The sequence below is a fragment of the Oncorhynchus mykiss genome, chromosome 5 (genome assembly GCF_013265735.2).
Source record: "Oncorhynchus mykiss isolate Arlee chromosome 5, USDA_OmykA_1.1, whole genome shotgun sequence".
NCBI lineage: Eukaryota > Metazoa > Chordata > Actinopteri > Salmoniformes > Salmonidae > Oncorhynchus > Oncorhynchus mykiss.
The window spans coordinates 98,375,682-98,395,561 of NC_048569.1; the positions used below are offsets into that span (position 1 = coordinate 98,375,682).

The 19,880-nt window shown below is 44.0% G+C and overlaps 1 protein-coding gene across 1 annotated transcript in view; it reads left to right on the top strand.

Annotated features, from left to right (window-relative positions):
- oca2 (oculocutaneous albinism II) overlaps positions 1–19,880 on the top strand; it is a 165,584-nt gene that overhangs the window by 99,000 nt on the left and 46,704 nt on the right. The window contains exons 16-18 of the mRNA XM_036978983.1: positions 12,372–12,519; positions 14,196–14,253; positions 18,277–18,385. Coding sequence (XP_036834878.1) covers positions 12,372–12,519; positions 14,196–14,253; positions 18,277–18,385 — 315 coding nt within the window. The remainder of the gene's footprint in view (positions 1–12,371; positions 12,520–14,195; positions 14,254–18,276; positions 18,386–19,880) is intronic.

Sequence of the window (19,880 nt, forward strand, 5' to 3'; positions counted from 1 at the left end):
TTAACGGTCAGAGCCCAGGTCTGACAGAACCTGTGGTTACCGGTCAGAGCCCAGGTCTGACAGAACCTGTGGTTACCGGTCAGAGCCCAGGTCTGACAGAAGCTGTGGTTAACGGTCAGAGCCCAGGTCTGACAGAACCTGTGGTTAACGGTCAGAGCCCAGGTCTGACAGAACCTGTGGTTAACGGTCAGAGCCCAGGTCTGACAGAACCTGTGGTTAACGGTCAGAGCCCAGGTCTGACAGAACCTGTGAAGATGATCTAGGCGCTGCTGTAAACCCCTCTTTAGTGGGAGACAGCAGCACCAGGTCATCTGTCTACAGCAGACACTTGATTTCAGTGTTGTGTAGGGTGATACCAGGTGTTGCCGATTCTTCTAATGTTTTTGCCAATTCATTAATGTAGATGTTAAATAGTGTTGGACTTATTGGGCAGCCCTGTTTCACTCCCTGTCACTGAGAGAAGAAGTCTGTTTGTTGTTGTTAATTCATTAATGTAGATGTTAAATAGTGTTGGACTTATTGGGCAGCCCTGTTTCACTTCCCGTCCCTGAGAGAAGAAGTCTGTTTGCTTGTTGCCAATTTTAACCACATGTGTTTTTAGTGTACATTGATTTAATAAAATCACATGTTTTCCCTCCAATACCACTTTCTATTAGTTTATACATTTACAAAAAGATTTGTAATTTTTCTTGTATATTTTTTTGTTCTGGGCTCTTTGTTATGTTGCTGTAGAGGTTTGCAAAGTGATTTCTCCACATATCCCCATTTTGGATAGCCAATTCCTCATGATGAGGTTTGTTTAAGTTTGTTTAATTTATTCCAATTCTCCCAGAAGTGGTTTGATTCTATGGATTCCTCAACTCCATCCATCTGATTTCTAATGTGCTGTTCCTTTGTTCTTAGGGTGTGTTTGTATTGCTTCAGTGTTTCTCCATATTGAAGGCGCATATTTTTGTTGTCTGGTTCTGTGTTTTTGATTAGATATATTTCTCAATGACTTTCTTAGATTTTTGCAATCATTATCAAACCATTTTTCATTATCTGTTATTTCTGGTTTGCTCTTATGCTTCTTTAAATTAGCCAAGGAGGCTAACTTGTCAAATATAACGTTTATGTTCCAAACAGCCAAATTTACACCTTCGTTGCTGAAGGAGAATGTTAAAGGCTAAACAGTTGTCCAGGAGAGATTGTATTTTTTGGCTACTAATTGCTTTTTGGTAGATGTCTGTACTGTTTGCACTCCATCTATAGGCCTGTTTAGTACCATGTAATTTATTGGGCCGTGATGCTTCATGGTTGGGTTCTGCTCTTCTCAGATACACTGTGATTTTACTGTGGTCTGAGAGAGGTGTTAGTGGGTTGACTGTGAAGGCTCTGAGAGAGGTGTTAGTGGGTTGACTGTGAAGGCTCAGAGAGAGGTGTTAGTGGGCTGACTGTGAAGGCTCTGAGAGACTCTGGGTTTAGGTCGGTGAGGAAGTAGTCTACAGTGCTGCTGCCAAGGGATGAGCTGTAGGTGTACCTACCAAAAGAGGGTGGGGTGGTGGGGACTGTTTCCCTGTACAGGTGAACATGGTCATAGAGACAGTCCAGATCGAGGGTGGGATGGTGGGGACTGTCTCCCTGTACAGGTGAACATGGTCATAGAGACAGTCCAGATCGAGGGTGGGATGGTGGGGACTGTCTCCCTGTACAGGTGAACATGGTCATAGAGACAGTCCAGATCGAGGGTATGATAGTGGGGACTGTCTCCCTATACAGGTGAACATGGTCATAGAGACAGTCCAGATCGAGGGTGTGATGGTGGGGACTGTCTCCCTGTACAGGTGAACATGGTCATAGAGACAGTCCAGATCGAGGGTGGGGTGGTGAGGACTGTCTCCCTGTACAGGTGAACATGGTCATAGAGACAGTCCAGATCGAGGGTGGGATGGTGGGGACTGTCTTCCTGTACAGGTGAACATGGTCATAGAGATGGTCCAGATCGAGGGTGGGATGGTGGGCCAGGTGTACATTGGGTCGCAGGGCACAGTCCAGATCGAGGGTGGGATGGTGGGCCAGGTGTACATTGGGTCGCAGGGCACAGTCCAGATCGAGGGTGGGATGGTGGGCCAGGTGTACATTGGGTCGCAGGGCACAGTCCAGATCGAGGGTGGGATGGTGGGCCAGGTGTACATTGGGTCGCAGGGCACAGTCCAGATCGAGGGTGGGATGGTGGGCCAGGTGTACATTGGGTCACAGGGCACAGTCCAGATTGAGGGTGGGATGGTGGGCCAGGTGTACATTGGGTCGCAGGGCTCAGTCCCGGGAGAGGTTTGCGTTTATTCTTTGGATTGTGGCAGGGTGGAAGTCCTTCCTCTGTAGAAGGGTTGACGCCACGATGCTTGAGTTGGGGAAGATTGCGGAGGCCTTCTCAATCACTCCCCGTAGTGAAGTCGCCACCCTCTCCTGCTGAGCACGCAGGTCGTTGCTTCCGGTGTGTATGGTTATGTGGCTTGGCGACCCGAGAGGGGCCTGATCAAGCAGCTCCATGGCCCTCTGCGTTGTTGGGCACCACACCTTTCTCCTTTTGTGTCGAGGGGAAAGTTTATTCTCCTGAACAAACTCCTGCTCTCTCTCTCTGCTCTCTCCTTATTGGTCTGAAAGTCTGTTTCAAACAGCCTAATGTTACCTTGCACCATGACTGTCTTGTAGAGGTTGATTGTTATCGTGGTGCTGTCAGGGTCGTCTGTCTCTTTGACTTTCAGCTTCCTCCCATTACAGATTCCCTCTTTCTTTATGGATGGGTAGTGAGAGCAGACTGCAGAGCGCCAGGCATTTGGTTGGTCAGTGAGGAAGATGAGATTACTCACATCACCGTATTTGTAGAGGCCTGCAAAAAGGGTTTCTGGCCTCCCCTTTAGTAGTCTCTGTTTAAAAGCTTTCCTCGTTGTGTCATTTTTGGCTTCTTTAGGGTAGAGAACGGATTCAGCGCTGAGGATGAGTGGGGACATGGTGCCTGTGGGCTATGTTGTGCTGCCTGGTTGCCATGGCAACCGGTTTGTCTGTCTGCTGCTGTTGCTAGCAAGCGCTAATTTAGTTCAAAACCAGCAAAAAGAGTGACAAATCCTCACACAAAAAAACAGAACAATGTTTAAAGTTAGAGTCCGTGCTCCTTTTTGGTTGACTCACTCAGTTTGGTCGTTTGATGTAGTTGTATTAACTCCCCTTGCTAGGTTTGTTCTAGGTCGTTTCTTCTGGCTAGCTTGTTAGCCTGCTGGCTAGGTCTTTGTTGTGTAGCTAGCTAGAGTCAACTTATTAACTTGAGGCGCAAAGTTAATTTTTTTCTATTCTATTCTGAATGAACAGAGTTGTTGTTCATCACTTCTTGTCTGTCTCTCTCTCTCTCACTCTCTCTCTCTTTCTCCCACCTCTCTCTCTCTCTCTCGCTCTCTCTCTGTCCTTCTCTCTCTTCCCCCCACCTCTCTCTCTCTCTCTCTCTCTCTCCCTCTCTCTCTCATCCCCCCACCGCTCTCTCTCTATCGGTCTCTCTCTCTCTCTCCCTCACTCTCTGTCTCTCTCTCCTTCTCTCTCTCTCCTTCTCTCTCTCTCTCTCTCTCTCTCCCTCTCTCTCTTCCCCCCACCTCTCTCTTCCCCCCACCTCTCTCTCCCCCCCACCTCTCTCTCTCTCTCTCTCTCTCTCACTTTCTCTCTCTCCCTCTCTCTCTCTTCCCCCCACCTCTCTCTCTCTCTCTCTCTCACACTTTCTCTCTCTCCCTCTCTCTCTCTTCCCCCCACCTCTCTCTCTCTCTCTCTCTTCCTCCCACCTCTCTCTCTCTCTCTCTCTCTCTCACTTTCTCTCTCTCCCTCTCTCTCCCTCTCTCTCTCTTCCCCCCACCTCTCTCTCTCACTCTCTCTCTCTCTCTCTCTCTCTCTCTTCCTCCCACCTCTCTCTCTCTCTCTCTCTCTTTCTCTCTATCTCTGTCTCTCTCTCCCTCTCTGTCTCTCTCTCCGTCTCTCTCTCTCTCTCTTTCTCTCTCTTCCTCTCTTTCTCTCTCCCTGTCTCTCTTTCTCTGTCTATCAATTCAATTCAATTCATGTGGTTTTATTGGCATGGGAAACACATGTTAACATTGCCAAAGCAAGTGAGGTAGATAATATACAAAAGTGAAATAAACAATAAAATGAGCAGTAAACATTACACTCACAGAAGTTCCAAAAGAATAAAGACATTACAAATGTAATATTATGTCTATATACAGTGTTGTAACGATGTGCAAATGGTTGAAACACAAACATATGGGTTGTATTTACAATGGTGTTTGTTCTTCACTCTCTCTCTCTCTCTCTCTCTCTCTCTCTCTCTCTCTCGCTCTCTCTCTCTGAGAGGTGAGAGGCAGAGGTAACAGTTTAGCATCATTGATTAAAACTCTCCCATCATTGAGGAGAATGACTTTGTCCCAAATGGCACTCTATTCCTTATATAGTGCAATAATATGCCCAGAGTACAAAGGGAAGTACTTAGGGATTAGGGTGTCATTTGACACATAGACCAGAAATCTTCCTCCAAGCCCAGATAGAGAGAGTGTGTGTGTGTGTGTGTGTGTGTGTGTGTGTGTGTGTGTGTGTGTGTGTCCAGATAGAACCAGGATGTGTGTGTGAAGGGACACAGTGACCTCCCTTTAACATAATTAATTTGGCATTACACGTCTCCAACCTCTCACTCCCTCTCTACCCCACAGCTGATGTAGATGCTACTTCCCAAATGGCACCCTTTTCCCTACAATGTGCACTACCTTTGACCAGTAGTGTACTAAGTAGGGAATAGGGTGCCATTTGGGACACTCTTACTCTCTGAGTTGCTGTGAATTCGGCCAGGCGTTCTTCCAACCTTGTCTATGGCAATTTCTCCAATACTCAATTATCCTTATCAGATGACCCTGTCATCACTGTTACAGTCATATTATGGGATGCTCAGCCCCGTACTGTAAGGGGCGTGGTCTGGTCTCTGTGTCACCAGTCATATTTGAAAGTGGCCTCTCTTTGTGTGGTATTGGCTGGCTGGTCTTCAGGCTGGTCTTCAGGCTGGTCTTCAGGCTGGCCTTCAGGCTGGCCTTCTGGCTGGTCTTCAGGCTGGTCTTCAGGCTCATCGTCAGGCTGTGTTTCTCTCAATTACAGAATGTTAGATTTACATATATACACATCCACTACCTTAACCCTAACCCATACCTAACCCATACCTAAACCTAAACCTAACCCATACACTACCCTAACCCATACACTACCCCAGCCCTAAGCCATACACTACCCTAACCCGAACCCATACACTACCCTAACCCTTACCTTACCCTATCCTGAACCCATACACTACACTAACCCATACACTACCCGAACCTGAACCCATACACTACCCTAGCCCTAACCTATACACTACCCTAACCTATTCACTACCCCAACATTAACCCACACACTACCCTAACCCATACACAACCCCAGCCCTAACCCATACACTAACCCTAACCCTAACCCCTACACTACCCTAACCCATACACTACCCTAGCCCATACACTACCCCAGCCCTAACCCATACACTAACCCTAACCCTAACCCCTACACTACCCTAACCCATACACTACCCTAGCCCATACACTACCCTAACCCATACACTACCCTAACCCATACACTACCCTAACCCATACACTACCCTAACCCATACACTACCCTAGCCCATACACTACCCTAACCCATACACTACCCTAGCCCATACACTACCCTAACCCATACACTCCCTTAAAACTTCTTATGGCTGCAATCCCGTTAACGGGATCGATATGACAACAGCCAGTGAAATTGCAGGGCGCCAAATTCAAAACAACAGAGATCTCATAATTAAAATTCCTCAAACATACATGTATCTTATACCGTTTTAAAGGTAATCTTGTTGTTAATCCCACCACAGTGTCCGATTTTCAAATAGGCTTTACAGCGAAAGCAACACAAATGAGTATGTTAGGTCACCACATAACCACAGAAAAACACAGCCATTTTTTCCAGCCAAAGAGAGGAGACACAAAAAGCACAAATAGAGATGAAATTCATCACTAACATTTTATGATCTTCATCAGATGACACTCATAGGACTTCATGTTGAACAATACATGTATGTTTTGTTTGATAAAGTTCATATTTATATAAAAAAATCTGAGTATACATTGACGCGTTATGTTCACTAGTTCCAAAAACATTCGGTGATATTGCAGAGAGCCACATCATTACAGAACTACTCATCATAAATGTAGATGAAAATACAAGTTAAACACATGGATTTATAGATATACCTCTCCTTAATGCAACAGCTGTGTCAGATTTCAAAAAAACTTTCTGGAAAAAGCAATAATCAATAATCTGAGAACGGCGTTCAGAAAACAAATAAAATTATCCGCCATGTTGGAGTCAATAGAAATCAGAAATAACATTATAAATATTCCTTTACCTTTGACGATCTTCATCAGAATGCACTCCCAGGAATCTTAGTTCCACAGTAAACGTTTGATTTGTTCGATAATGTCCATTATTTATGTCCAAGTAGCTACTTTTTTTTAGGGCGTTAGGTACACATATCCAAACGCTTGTGCAGGTCCAGCATAACGTCGGACAAAAACTTCAAAAAGTCAAATTACAGGTCTTAAACATTTCAAACTAAGTATAGAATCAATCTTTAGAATGTTTTTATCATAAATCTTCAATGACGTAATTCCTATATTATATCATATATTAGCAACTGGGACTGAGGAGCAGGCCGTTTACTCTGGGCACCTCTGGGCACCTTTCATCCAAGCAACTCAATACTGCCCCTGCAGCCATAAGAAATTAACCCATACACTACCCTAACCCATACACTACCCTAACTCATACACTACCCTAACCCTAACCCATACACTACCCTAATCCTAACCCATACACTACCCTAACCCATACACTACCCTAATCCATACACTACCCTAATCCTAACCCATACACTACCCTAATCCTTACCCATACACTACCCTAACCCATACACTACCCTAATCCATACACTACCCTAATCCTAACCCATACACTACCCTAATCCTAACCCATACACTACCCTAATCCTAACCCATACACTACCCTAATCCTAACCCATACACTACCCCAATCCTAACCCATACACTACCCCAATCCTAACCCATACACTACCCTAACCCATACACTACCCCAATCCTAACCCATACACTACCCTAATCCTAACCCATACACTACCCTAATCCTAACCCATACACTACCCCAATCCTAACCCATACACAGTGGAGGGTAGAGCAGCCTGGTGGACAGTCAGTCAGACACAGTGGAGGGTAGAGACAGTCAGTCAGACACAGTGGAGGATAGAGACAGTCAGTCAGACACAATGGAGGGTAGAGACAGTCAGTCAGACACAGTGGAGGGTAGAGCTGCCTGGTGGACAGTCATTCTGAGACAGTGGAGGGTAGAGCTGCCTGGTGGACAGTCAGTCAGACACAGTGGAGGGTAGAGACAGTCAGTCAGACACAGTGGAGGGTAGAGACAGTCAGTCAGACACAGTGGAGGGTAGAGCTGCCTGGTGGACAGTCAGTCAGACACAGTGGAGAGTAGAGACAGTCAGTCAGACACAGTGGAGGGTAGAGACAGTCAGTCAGACACAGTGGAGGGTAGAACGCCACAGTAGTGTGTGAACGTGATAATGGCTCCACAGTACAAGAGCTGTCAAAAACAGCATCACTGTGACTCCAGCCACTGTCACACTCAGTCATGGCCCCCTTGTCAAGGGTAGTGTAGTGACAGGACTAGTAGCGGTAGTGACAGGACTAGTAGTGGTAGTGACAGGACTAGTAGTGGTAGTGTAGTGACAGGACTAGTAGTGGTAGTGTAGTGACAGGACTAGTAGCGGTAGTGACAGGACTAGTAGTGGTAGTAACAGGACTAGTAGTGGTAGTGACAGGACTAGTAGTGGTAGTGTAGTGACAGGACTAGTAGCGGTAGTGACAGGACTAGTAGTGGTAGTAACAGGACTAGTAGTGGTAGTGACAGGACTAGTAGTGGTAGTGTAGTGACAGGACTAGTAGTGGTAGTAACAGGACTAGTAGTGGTAGTGTAGTGACAGGACTAGTAGCGGTAGTGACAGGACTAGTAGTGGTAGTGTAGTGACAGGACTAGTAGTGGTAGTGACAGGACTAGTAGTGGTAGTGTAGTGACAGGACTAGTAGTGGTAGTAACAGGACTAGTAGTGGTAGTGTAGTGACAGGACTAGTAGTGGTAGTGTAGTGACAGGACTAGTAGTGGTAGTGACAGGACTAGTAGTGGTAGTGACAGGACTAGTAGTGGTAGTGTAGTGACAGGACTAGTAGTGGTAGTGTAGTGACAGGACTAGTAGTGGTAGTGACAGGACTAGTAGTGGTAGTATAGTGACAGGACTAGTAGTGGTAGTATAGTGACAGGACTAGTAGTGGTAGTAACAGGACTAGTAGTGGTAGTGTAGTGACAGGACTAGTAGTGGTAGTGACAGGACTAGTAGTGGTAGTGACAGGACTAGTAGTGGTAGTGTAGTGACAGGACTAGTAGTGGTAGTGACAGGACTAGTAGTGGTAGTATAGTGACAGGACTAGTAGTGGTAGTATAGTGACAGGACTAGTAGTGGTAGTAACAGGACTAGTAGTGGTAGTGTAGTGACAGGACTAGTAGTGGTAGTGACAGGACTAGTAGTGGTAGTGACAGGACTAGGAGTGGTAGTATAGTGACAGGACTAGTAGCGGTAGTGACAGGACTAGTAGTGGTAGTAACAGGACTAGTTGTGGTAGTGACAGGACTAGTAGTGGTAGTATAGTAACAGGACTAGTAGTGGTAGTGACAGGACTAGTAGCGGTAGTGACAGGACTAGTAGTGGTAGTGACAGGACTAGTAGTGGTAGTGACAGGACTAGTAGTGGTAGTATAGTGACAGGACTAGTAGTGGTAGTGACAGGACTAGTAGTGGTAGTGACAGGACTAGTAGCGGTAGTGACAGGACTAGTAGTGGTAGTGACAGGACTAGTAGTGGTAGTATAGTGACAGGACTAGTAGTGGTAGTGACAGGACTAGTAGTGGTAGTGACAGGACTAGTAGCGGTAGTGACAGGACTAGTAGTGGTAGTGACAGGACTAGTAGTGGTAGTATAGTGACAGGACTAGTAGTGGTAGTGACAGGACTAGTAGTGGTAGTGACAGGACTAGTAGTGGTAGTGACAGGACTAGTAGTGGTAGTGACAGGACTAGTAGTGGTAGTGTAGTGACAGGACTAGTAGTGGTAGTGACAGGACTAGTAGTGGTAGTATAGTGACAGGACTAGTAGTGGTAGTATAGTGACAGGACTAGTAGTGGTAGTAACAGGACTAGTAGTGGTAGTGTAGTGACAGGACTAGTAGTGGTAGTATAGTGACAGGACTAATAGCGGTAGTGACAGGACTAGTAGTGGTAGTGACAGGACTAGTAGTGGTAGTGACAGGACTAGTAGTGGTAGTATAGTGACAGGACTAGTAGCGGTAGTGACAGGACTAGTAGCGGTAGTGACAGGACTAGTAGTGGTAGTGACAGGACTAGTAGTGGTAGTGACAGGACTAGTAGTGGTAGTATAGTGACAGGACTAGTAGTGGTAGTGACAGGACTAGTAGTGGTAGTGACAGGACTAGTAGCGGTAGTGACAGGACTAGTAGTGGTAGTGACAGGACTAGTAGTGGTAGTATAGTGACAGGACTAGTAGTGGTAGTGACAGGACTAGTAGTGGTAGTGACAGGACTAGTAGCGGTAGTGACAGGACTAGTAGTGGTAGTGACAGGACTAGTAGTGGTAGTATAGTGACAGGACTAGTAGTGGTAGTGACAGGACTAGTAGTGGTAGTGACAGGACTAGTAGTGGTAGTGACAGGACTAGTAGTGGTAGTGACAGGACTAGTAGCGGTAGTGACAGGACTAGTAGTGGTAGTGACAGGACTAGTAGTGGTAGTATAGTGACAGGACTAGTAGTGGTAGTATAGTGACAGGACTAGTAGTGGTAGTATAGTGACATGACTAGTAGTGGTAGTATAGTAACAGGACTAGTAGTGGTAGTATAGTGACAGGACTAGTAGAGGTAGTAACAGGACTAGTAGTGGTAGTATAGTTACAGGACTAGTGGTGGTAGTGACAGGACTAGTAGTGGTAGTAACAGGACTAGTTGTGGTAGTATAGTTACAGGACTAGTAGTGGTAGTATAGTTACAGGACTAGTGGTGGTAGTGACAGGACTAGTAGTGGTAGTAACAGGACTAGTTGTGGTAGTATAGTTACAGGACTAGTAGTGGTAGTATAGTTACAGGACTAGTGGTGGTAGTGACAGGACTAGTAGTGGTAGTAACAGGACTAGTTGTGGTAGTATAGTTACAGGACTAGTAGTGGTAGTATAGTTACAGGACTAGTGGTGGTAGTATAGTGACAGGACTAGTAGAGGTAGTAACAGGACTAGTAGTGGTAGTGTAGTGACAGGACTAGTAGAGGTAGTGACAGGACTAGTAGTGGTAGTACAGTGACAGGACTAGTAGTGGTAGTAACAGGACTAGTTGTGGTAGTGACAGGACTAGTAGTGGTAGTATAGTGACAGGACTAGTAGTGGTAGTGTAGTGACAGGGCTAGTGGTGGTAGTATAGTAACAGGACTAGTAGTGGTAGTATAGTGACAGGACTAGTAGAGGTAGTAACAGGACTAGTAGTGGTAGTATAGTTACAGGACTAGTGGTGGTAGTGACAGGACTAGTAGTGGTAGTAACAGGACTAGTTGTGGTAGTATAGTTACAGGACTAGTAGTGGTAGTATAGTTACAGGACTAGTGGTGGTAGTGACAGGACTAGTAGTGGTAGTAACAGGACTAGTTGTGGTAGTATAGTTACAGGACTAGTAGTGGTAGTATAGTTACAGGACTAGTGGTGGTAGTGACAGGACTAGTAGTGGTAGTAACAGGACTAGTTGTGGTAGTATAGTTACAGGACTAGTAGTGGTAGTATAGTTACAGGACTAGTGGTGGTAGTATAGTGACAGGACTAGTAGAGGTAGTAACAGGACTAGTAGTGGTAGTGTAGTGACAGGACTAGTAGAGGTAGTGACAGGACTAGTAGTGGTAGTATAGTGACAGGACTAGTAGTGGTAGTGTAGTGACAGGGCTAGTGGTGGTAGTATAGTAACAGGACTAGTAGTGGTAGTGACAGGACTAGTAGAGGTAGTGACAGGACTAGTAGTGGTAGTGACAGGACTAGTAGTGGTAGTAACAGGACTAGTAGTGGTAGTATAGTGACAGGACTAGTAGTGGTAGTATAGTAACAGGACTAGTAGTGGTAGTGACAGGACTAGTAGAGGTAGTGACAGGACTAGTAGTGGTAGTGACAGGACTAGTAGTGGTAGTAACAGGACTAGTAGAGGTAGTGACAGGACTAGTAGTGGCAGTATAGTGACAGGGCTAGTGGTGGTAGTAACAGGACTAGTAGTGGTAGTGACAGGACTAGTAGTGGTAGTGACAGGACTAATAGTGGTAGTAACAGGACTAGTAGTGGTAGTAACAGGACTAGTAGTGGTAGTGACAGGACTAGTAGTGGTAGTATAGTGACAGGACTAGTAGTGGTAGTAACAGGACTAGTGGTGGTAGTATAGTGGCAGGACTAGTAGTGGTAGTATAGTGACAGGACTAGTAGTGGTAGTATAGTGACAGGACTAGTAGTGGTAGTGACAGGACTAGTAGTGGTAGTATAGTGACAGGACTAGTAGTGGTAGTATAGTGACAGGACTAGTTGTGGTAGTAACAGGACTAGTAGTGGTAGTAACAGGACTAGTAGTGGTAGTATAGTGACAGGACTAGTAGTGGTAGTAACAGGACTAGTAGTGGTAGTATAGTGACAGGACTAGTAGTGGTAGTATAGTGACAAGACTAGTAGTGGTAGTATAGTGACAGGACTAGTAGTGGTAGTATAGTGACAGGACTAGTAGTGGTAGTAACAGGACTAGTTGTGGTGGTGTAGTGACTGGACAGGTGCCTCTCAGGTTCTCTCAGGGGCCCAACACAGTAATGACTTGAAACAGCTTCACAGCTTGAGTTAGATGAGTTATACAGGCCAGATGAGGCTCTGAGCACATCCATCACCGTGTCTACTTATCAACAACAACAGACCTACCGCTGCCTCATACAAACCGGACAGCAGATCATCTGAAAACAGCAACACAGGGAGAAGACCAACTAACAGGATGCTCTGAGTGAACATACTATTTTGTTCAGTCAAAACATCTAGATGTTGATAGACCTGTCAGTACTTTTCAGTGACATGTATTCTTGTGTGTTTGCCTTCCCTAGAGCTGAGGCATGAAATCCGTGTATGGAGGCAGACGGCCCAGCGTATTAGCCCGGCCAGCAGAGAGGAGACGGCTGTCAAGTGTCTACTGATGCAGAAGGTCCTCAACCTGGAGAGCGTGCTCCGCAAGCAACTCAAAACCTTCCAGAGGTACAGACAGGGCTTTCTGGGCAACTCAATCCCTTCCAGTGACAGACAGGGCTTTCTAATCAACTCAAAACCTTCCAGAGGTACAGACAGGGCTTTCTCAGAAAATCAATCCCTTCCAGAGGTACAGACAGGGCTTTCTAAGAAACTCAAAACCTTCCAGAGGTACAGACAGGGCTTTCTGGGCAACTCAAACCCTTCCAGTGACAGACAGGGCTTTCTAGGAAACTCAATCCCTTCCAGAGGTACAGACAGGGCTTTCTAAGAAACTCAATCCCTTCCAGAGGTACAGACAGGGCTTTCTAAGAAACGCAAAACCTTCCAGAGGTACAGACAGGGCTTTCTAGGCTACTCCAACCCTTCCAGTGGTACAGGCAGGGCTTTCTAAGCAATAGCGTGCCCAGGTACACTGTACTAACTGAGTGGATGGTTAATTAAAAGCAGATTTGACTTTCATTCATTTTGTCACGTAGTCTCATTAAAATAAAATAAACATTTTCAAAGAGAGAAGTTTGATGGATCAGAGGATCTGTCTGTCTCTCTGTCTCTCTCTCTCCCTCTCTCTCTGCCTCTCTCTTTCCCTCTCTCTCTGTCTCTCTCTCTCTCTCTCTCTCTCTCTCACTCTCTCTCGCTCTCTCTCTCTCTCTCACTCTCTCTCCCTCTCTCTCTGCCTCTCTTTCTTTCTCTCTCTCTCTCTCTCTCTTTCTCCCCTTCTCTCTCTCTCTCTCTGCCTCTTTCTTTCTGTCTCTCTCTGTCTCTCTCTTCCCCCCCTCTCTCTCTTTCTGTCTCTGTGTCTATGTCTCTCTCTTTCTGTCTCTCTCTCTCGTTCTATCTCTCTATTTCTGTCTCTCTCTCTCTCTGTCTCTCTTTTTTTCAATTAATTTCAATTCTCTTTATTGACATGACGTAACAATGTACATACTGTGGAGATTTACAATATATAAATAATAAGAATCAAAATGGTCAATGGGACACCAGTAACAACAATATCCAAGGGTCAAAATAACCATACACTGAACAATAACAATACTGTCATCAGAGAGGTCTTTGAAACCTTGATTAAGGGTTTCCAATTTTGTGAAAATGACACTCTCTAATTGTTTTATATTTTTGACATTTTGTCAGGAAATGCAGCTCCGTCTCAGGTTCTGCTGTGGTGCAGTGGTTGCACAGCCTTTCCTCTACAGGGAGACAGGTTTTTCCTGTGTCTACCCTTCTCAATGGCAAGGCTGTGCTCACTGAGCCTGTACTTCGTCAAGGTTTTTCTAAGGTTTTGATCAGTAACCATGGTCAAATAGTTTGCCACTGTGTACTGTCGATTTAGGGCCAGATAGGACTGCATTTTTCTTTGTGTTTGTGTTTCCCAATAAGCAATGTAGTTTTGTTTTGACTGTGTTGTAATTTGGTTTATCCTGATTGATTGGATGTTCTGGTCCTGAGGCTTCAGTGTGTTAGTACATGTTTTAGTACATTTGTGTGTTAGAAACATATTTACCTCTCTGTCTCTGTCTCTGTCTCTGTCTGTCTGTCTGTCTGTCTGTCTGTCTGTCTGTCTGTCTGTCTGTCTGTCTGTCTGTCTGTCTGTCTGTCCTTTCTTTCTTTCTTTCTTTCTTTCTTTCTTTCTTTCTTTCTTTCTTTCTTTCTTTCTTTCTTTCTTTCTTTCTTTCTTTCTTTTCCAGACAGATTTCTCAGGAAGATAAGAACTGGGAGAATAACATTCAGGAGTTGCATAAAAAGGTAACATAACAGTCACTAAATCATGTAATTGATATGTCTATATCAAATGGAGCCACTCCATAATCTACCATGAGTGCTCAGTTTCGATTAGATCTGGTCACTGAGGCGCACGGATGGACGCACGCACGCACACACACACACAAGAATACATGTCACTGACAAGTACTGACAGGTCTATCAACATCTAGATTATTTTGACTGAACAAAATAGTATGTTCACTCAGAGCATCCTGTTAGTTGGTCTTCTCCCTGTGTTGCTGTTTTCAGATGATCTGCTGTCCGGTTTGTATGAGGCAGCGGTAGGTCTGTTGTTGTTGATAAGTAGACACGGTGATGGATGTGCTCAGAGCCTCATCTGGCCTGTATAACTCATCTAACTCAAGCTGTGAAGCTTTTTCAAGTCATTACTGTGTTGGGCCCCTGAGAGAACCTGAGAGGCACCTGTCCAGTCACTACACCACCATAACTAGTCCTGTTACTACCACTACTAGTCCTGTCACTATACTACCACTACTAGTCCTGTCACTACACCGCCACAACTAGTCCAGTTACTACCACTACTAGTCCTGTCACTATACTACCACTACTAGTCCTGTCACTATACTACCACTACTAGTCCTGTCACTACCACAACTAGTCCTGTTACTACCACTACTAGTCCTGTTACTACCACTACTAGTCCTGTCACTATACTACCACTACTAGTCCTGTCACTACCACAACTAGTCCTGTTACTACCACTACTAGTCCTGTCACTATACTACCACTACTAGTCCTGTCACTATACTACCACTACTAGTCCTGTCACTATACTTCCACTACTAGTACTGTCACTATACTACCACTACTAGTCCTGTCACTACCTCTACTAGTCTTTTCACTACACTACCACTACTAGTCCTGTCACTATACTACCACCACTAGTCCTGTCACTATACTACCACTACTAGTCCTGTCACTGTACTACCACCACTAGTCCTGTTACTACCACTACTAGTCCTGTTACTACACCACCACAACTAGTCCTGTCACTATACTACCACTACTAGTCCTGTCACTATACTACCACTACTAGTCCTGTCACTATACTACCACTATTAGTCCTGTCACTATACTACCACTACTAGTCCTGTCACTATACTACCACCACTAGTCCTGTTACTACCACTACTAGTCCTGTTACTACACCACCACAACTAGTCCTGTCACTATACTACCACCACTAGTCCTGTTACTACCACTACTAGTCCTGTTACTACCACCACTAGTCCTGTCACTATACTACCACCACTAGTCCTGTTACCACCACAACTAGTCCTGTCACTATACTACCACCACTAGTCCTGTTACTACCACCACTAGTCCAGTTACTACCACTACTAGTCCTGTCACTATACTACCACCACTAGTCCTGTTACTACCACCACTAGTCCAGTTACTACCACCACTAGTCCTGTTACTACCACCACTAGTCCAGTTACTACCACCACGAGTCCAGTTACTACCACCACTAGTCCAGTTACTACCACTACTAGTCCAGTTACTACCACTACTAGTCCTGTTACTACCACCACTAGTCCAGTTACTACCACCACTAGTCCAGTTACTACCGCTACTAGTCCTGTCACTATACTACCACAACTAGTCCTGTTACTACCACTACTAGTCCTGTTACCACCACAACTAGTCCAGTTACTACCACTACTAGTCCTGTCACTATACTACCACTACTAGTCCTGTTACTACAACACCACAACTAGTCCAGTTACTACCACTACTAGTCCTGTCACTATACTACCACTACTAGTCCTGTTACTACCACTACTAGTCCTGTCACTACCACCACTAGTCCAGTTACTACCACTACTAGTCCTGTCACCACCACAACTAGTCCAGTTACTACCAGTACTAGTCCTATAACTACTAAATTACAGACAGCGTCCAAATAAAATGTATTCTTCTTCTCTCCTAACAGAACAGAATAACACTCTTCTTGTCTCCTAACAGAACAGAATAACACTCTTCTTCTCTCCTAACAGAACAGAATAACACTCTTCTTCTCTCCTAACAGAACAGAATAACACTCTTCTTCTCTCCTAACAGAACAGAATAACACTCTTCTTCTCTCCTAACAGAACAGAATAACACTCTTCTTCTCTCCTAACAGAACAGAATAACACTATTCTTGTCTCCTAACAGAACAGAATAACACTCTTCTTCTCTCCTAACAGAACAGAATAACACTCTTCTTGTCTCCTAACAGAACAGAATAACACTCTTCTTCTCTCCTAACAGAACAGAATAACACTCTTCTTGTCTCCTAACAGAACAGAATAACACTCTTCTTCTCTCCTAACAGAACAGAATAACACTCTTCTTCTCTCCTAACAGAACAGAATAACACTCTTCTTCTCCCCTAAGAGAACAGAATAACACTCTTCTTCTCTCCTAACAGAACAGAATAACACTCTTATTGTCTCCTAACAGAACAGAATAACACTCTTCTTGTCTCCTAACAGAACAGAATAACACTCTTCTTGTCTCCTAACAGAACAGAATAACACTCTTCTTGTCTCCTAACAGAACAGAATAACACTCTTCTTGTCTCCTAACAGAACAGAATAACACTCTTCTTCTCTCCTAACAGAACAGAATAACACTCTTCTTCTCTCCTAACAGAACAGAATAACACTCTTCTTCTCTCCTAACAGAACAGAATAACACTCTTCTTCTCTCCTAACAGAACAGAATAACACTCTTCTTCTCTCCTAACAGAACAGAATAACACTCTTCTTGTCTCCTAACAGAACAGAATAACACTCTTCTTCTCTCCTAACAGAACAGAATAACACTCTTCTTCTCTCCTAACAGAACAGAATACCACTCTTCTTCTCTCCTAACAGAACAGAATAACACTCTTCTTGTCTCCTAACAGAACAGAATAACACTCTTCTTCTCTCCTAACAGAACAGAATAACACTCTTCTTCTCTCCTAACAGAACAGAATAACACTCTTCTTGTCTCCTAACAGAACAGAATAACACTCTTCTTCTCTCCTAACAGAACAGAATAACACTCTTCTTGTCTCCTAACAGAACAGAATAACACTCTTCTTCTCTCCTAACAGAACAGAATAACACTCTTCTTGTCTCCTAACAGAACAGAATAACACTCTTCTTCTCTCCTAACAGAACAGAATAACACTCTTCTTGTCTCCTAACAGAACAGAATAACACTCTTCTTCTCTCCTAACAGAACAGAATAACACTCTTCTTGTCTCCTAACAGAACAGAATAACACTCTTCTTCTCTCCTAACAGAACAGAATAACATTCTTCTTCTCTCCTAACAGAACAGAATAACACTCTTCTTCTCTCCTAACAGAACAGAATAACACTCTTCTTCTCTCCTAACAGAACAGAATAACACTCTTCTTGTCTCCTAACAGAACAGAATAACACTTTTCTTCTCTCCTAACAGAACAGAATAACACTCTTCTTGTCTCCTAACAGAACAGAATAACACTCTTCTTGTCTCCTAACAGAACAGAATAACACTCTTCTTGTCTCCTAACAGAACAGAATAACACTATTCTTGTCTCCTAACAGAACAGAATAACACTCTTCTTCTCTCCTAACAGAACAGAATAACACTCTTCTTCTCTCCTAACAGAACAGAATAACACTCTTCTTCTCTCCTAACAGAACAGAATAACACTCTTCTTCTCTCCTAACAGAACAGAATAACACTCTTCTTCTCTCCTAACAGAACAGAATAACACTATTCTTCTCTCCTAACAGAACAGAATAACACTCTTCTTCTCTCCTAACAGAACAGAATAACACTCTTCTTCTCTCCTAACAGAACAGAATAACACTCTTCTTGTCTCCTAACAGAACAGAATAACACTCTTCTTCTCTCCTAACAGAACAGAATAACACTCTTCTTCTCTCCTAACAGAACAGAATAACACTCTTCTTCTCTCCTAACAGAACAGAATAACACTCTTCTTCTCTCCTAACAGAACAGAATAACAGACCGAGTACTCCTGGTGAAGTGTATATCTGTGCTGGGGGTCGTCATCTTCATGTTCTTCCTGAACTCCTTTGTTCCCAGCATTCATCTGGAGCTGGGTAAGCTGCTGTAATGTCTCTTTAAAACACTGGTACGCGTCCCTAAAGCCAACCTATTCTCTGTGAAGTGCACTACTTTGGGCCCTGGTCAAAAAGTAATACACTACATAATGGTGAATAGGATGCCATTTTAGATACAGCCTGGTAACGAATGACTAAGAAGAAGTGTGTTGTTTTCACTGGCTTGACGACTAGTTTTATGTTCTGTTACTATAGTAATGTAATTATACATGGTTGTATGTTCTGTTATTACAGTAATGTAATTATACATGGTTGTATGTTCTGTTACTATAGTAACGTAATTAATTATACATGGTTGTATGTTCTGTTACTATATACATGGGTGTATGTTCTGTTACTATAGTAACGTAATTATACATGGTTGTAGGTTCTGTTACTATAGTAACGTAATTATACATGGTTGTAGGTTCTGTTACTATAGTAATGTAACTATTCAACACAGCTTCCTCCCTATCAGAACATCTTAATAAACCCTGACTACAGGCCCTGTTAAAACCTGATACTACCAACAGTTCAATAAGCCCTGACTACAGGCCCTGTTAAAACCTGATACTACCAACAGTTCAATAAGCCCTGACTATAGGCCCTGTTAAAACCTGATACTACCAACAGTTCAATAAGCCCTGACTACAGGCCCTGTTAAAACCTGATACTACCAACAGTTCAATAAGCCCTGACTACAGGCCCTGTTAAAACCTGATACTACCAACAGTTCAATAAGCCCTGACTATAGGCCCTGTTAAAACCTGATACTACCAACAGTTCAATAAGCCCTGACTACAGGCCCTGTTAAAACCTGATACTACCAACAGTTCAATAAGCCCTGACTACAGGCCCTGTTGAAACCTGATACTACCAACAGTTCAATAAGCCCTGACTATAGGCCCTGTTAAAACCTGATACTACCAACAGTTCAATAAGCCCTGACTATAGGCCCTGTTAAAACCTGATACTACCAACAGTTCAATAAGCCCTGACTACAGGCCCTGTTAAAACCTGATACTACCAACAGTTCAATAAGCCCTGACTATAGGCCCTGTTAAAACCTGATACTACCAACAGTTCAATAAGCCCTGACTACAGGCCCTGTTAAAACCTGATACTACCAACAGTTCAATAAGCCCTGACTATAGGCCCTGTTAAAACCTGATACTACCAACAGTTCAATAAGCCCTGACTACAGGCCCTGTTAAAACCTGATACTACCAACAGTTCAATAAGCCCTGACTATTGGCCCTGTTAAAACCTGATACTACCAACAGTTCAATAAGCCCTGACTATAGGCCCTGTTAAAACCTGATACTACCAACAGTTCAATAAGCCCTGACTATAGGCCCTGTTAAAACCTGATACTACCAACAGTTCAATAAGCCCTGACTATAGGCCCTGTTAAAACCTGATACTACCAACAGTTCAATAAGCCCTGACTACAGGCCCTGTTAAAACCTGATACTACCAACAGTTCAATAAGCCC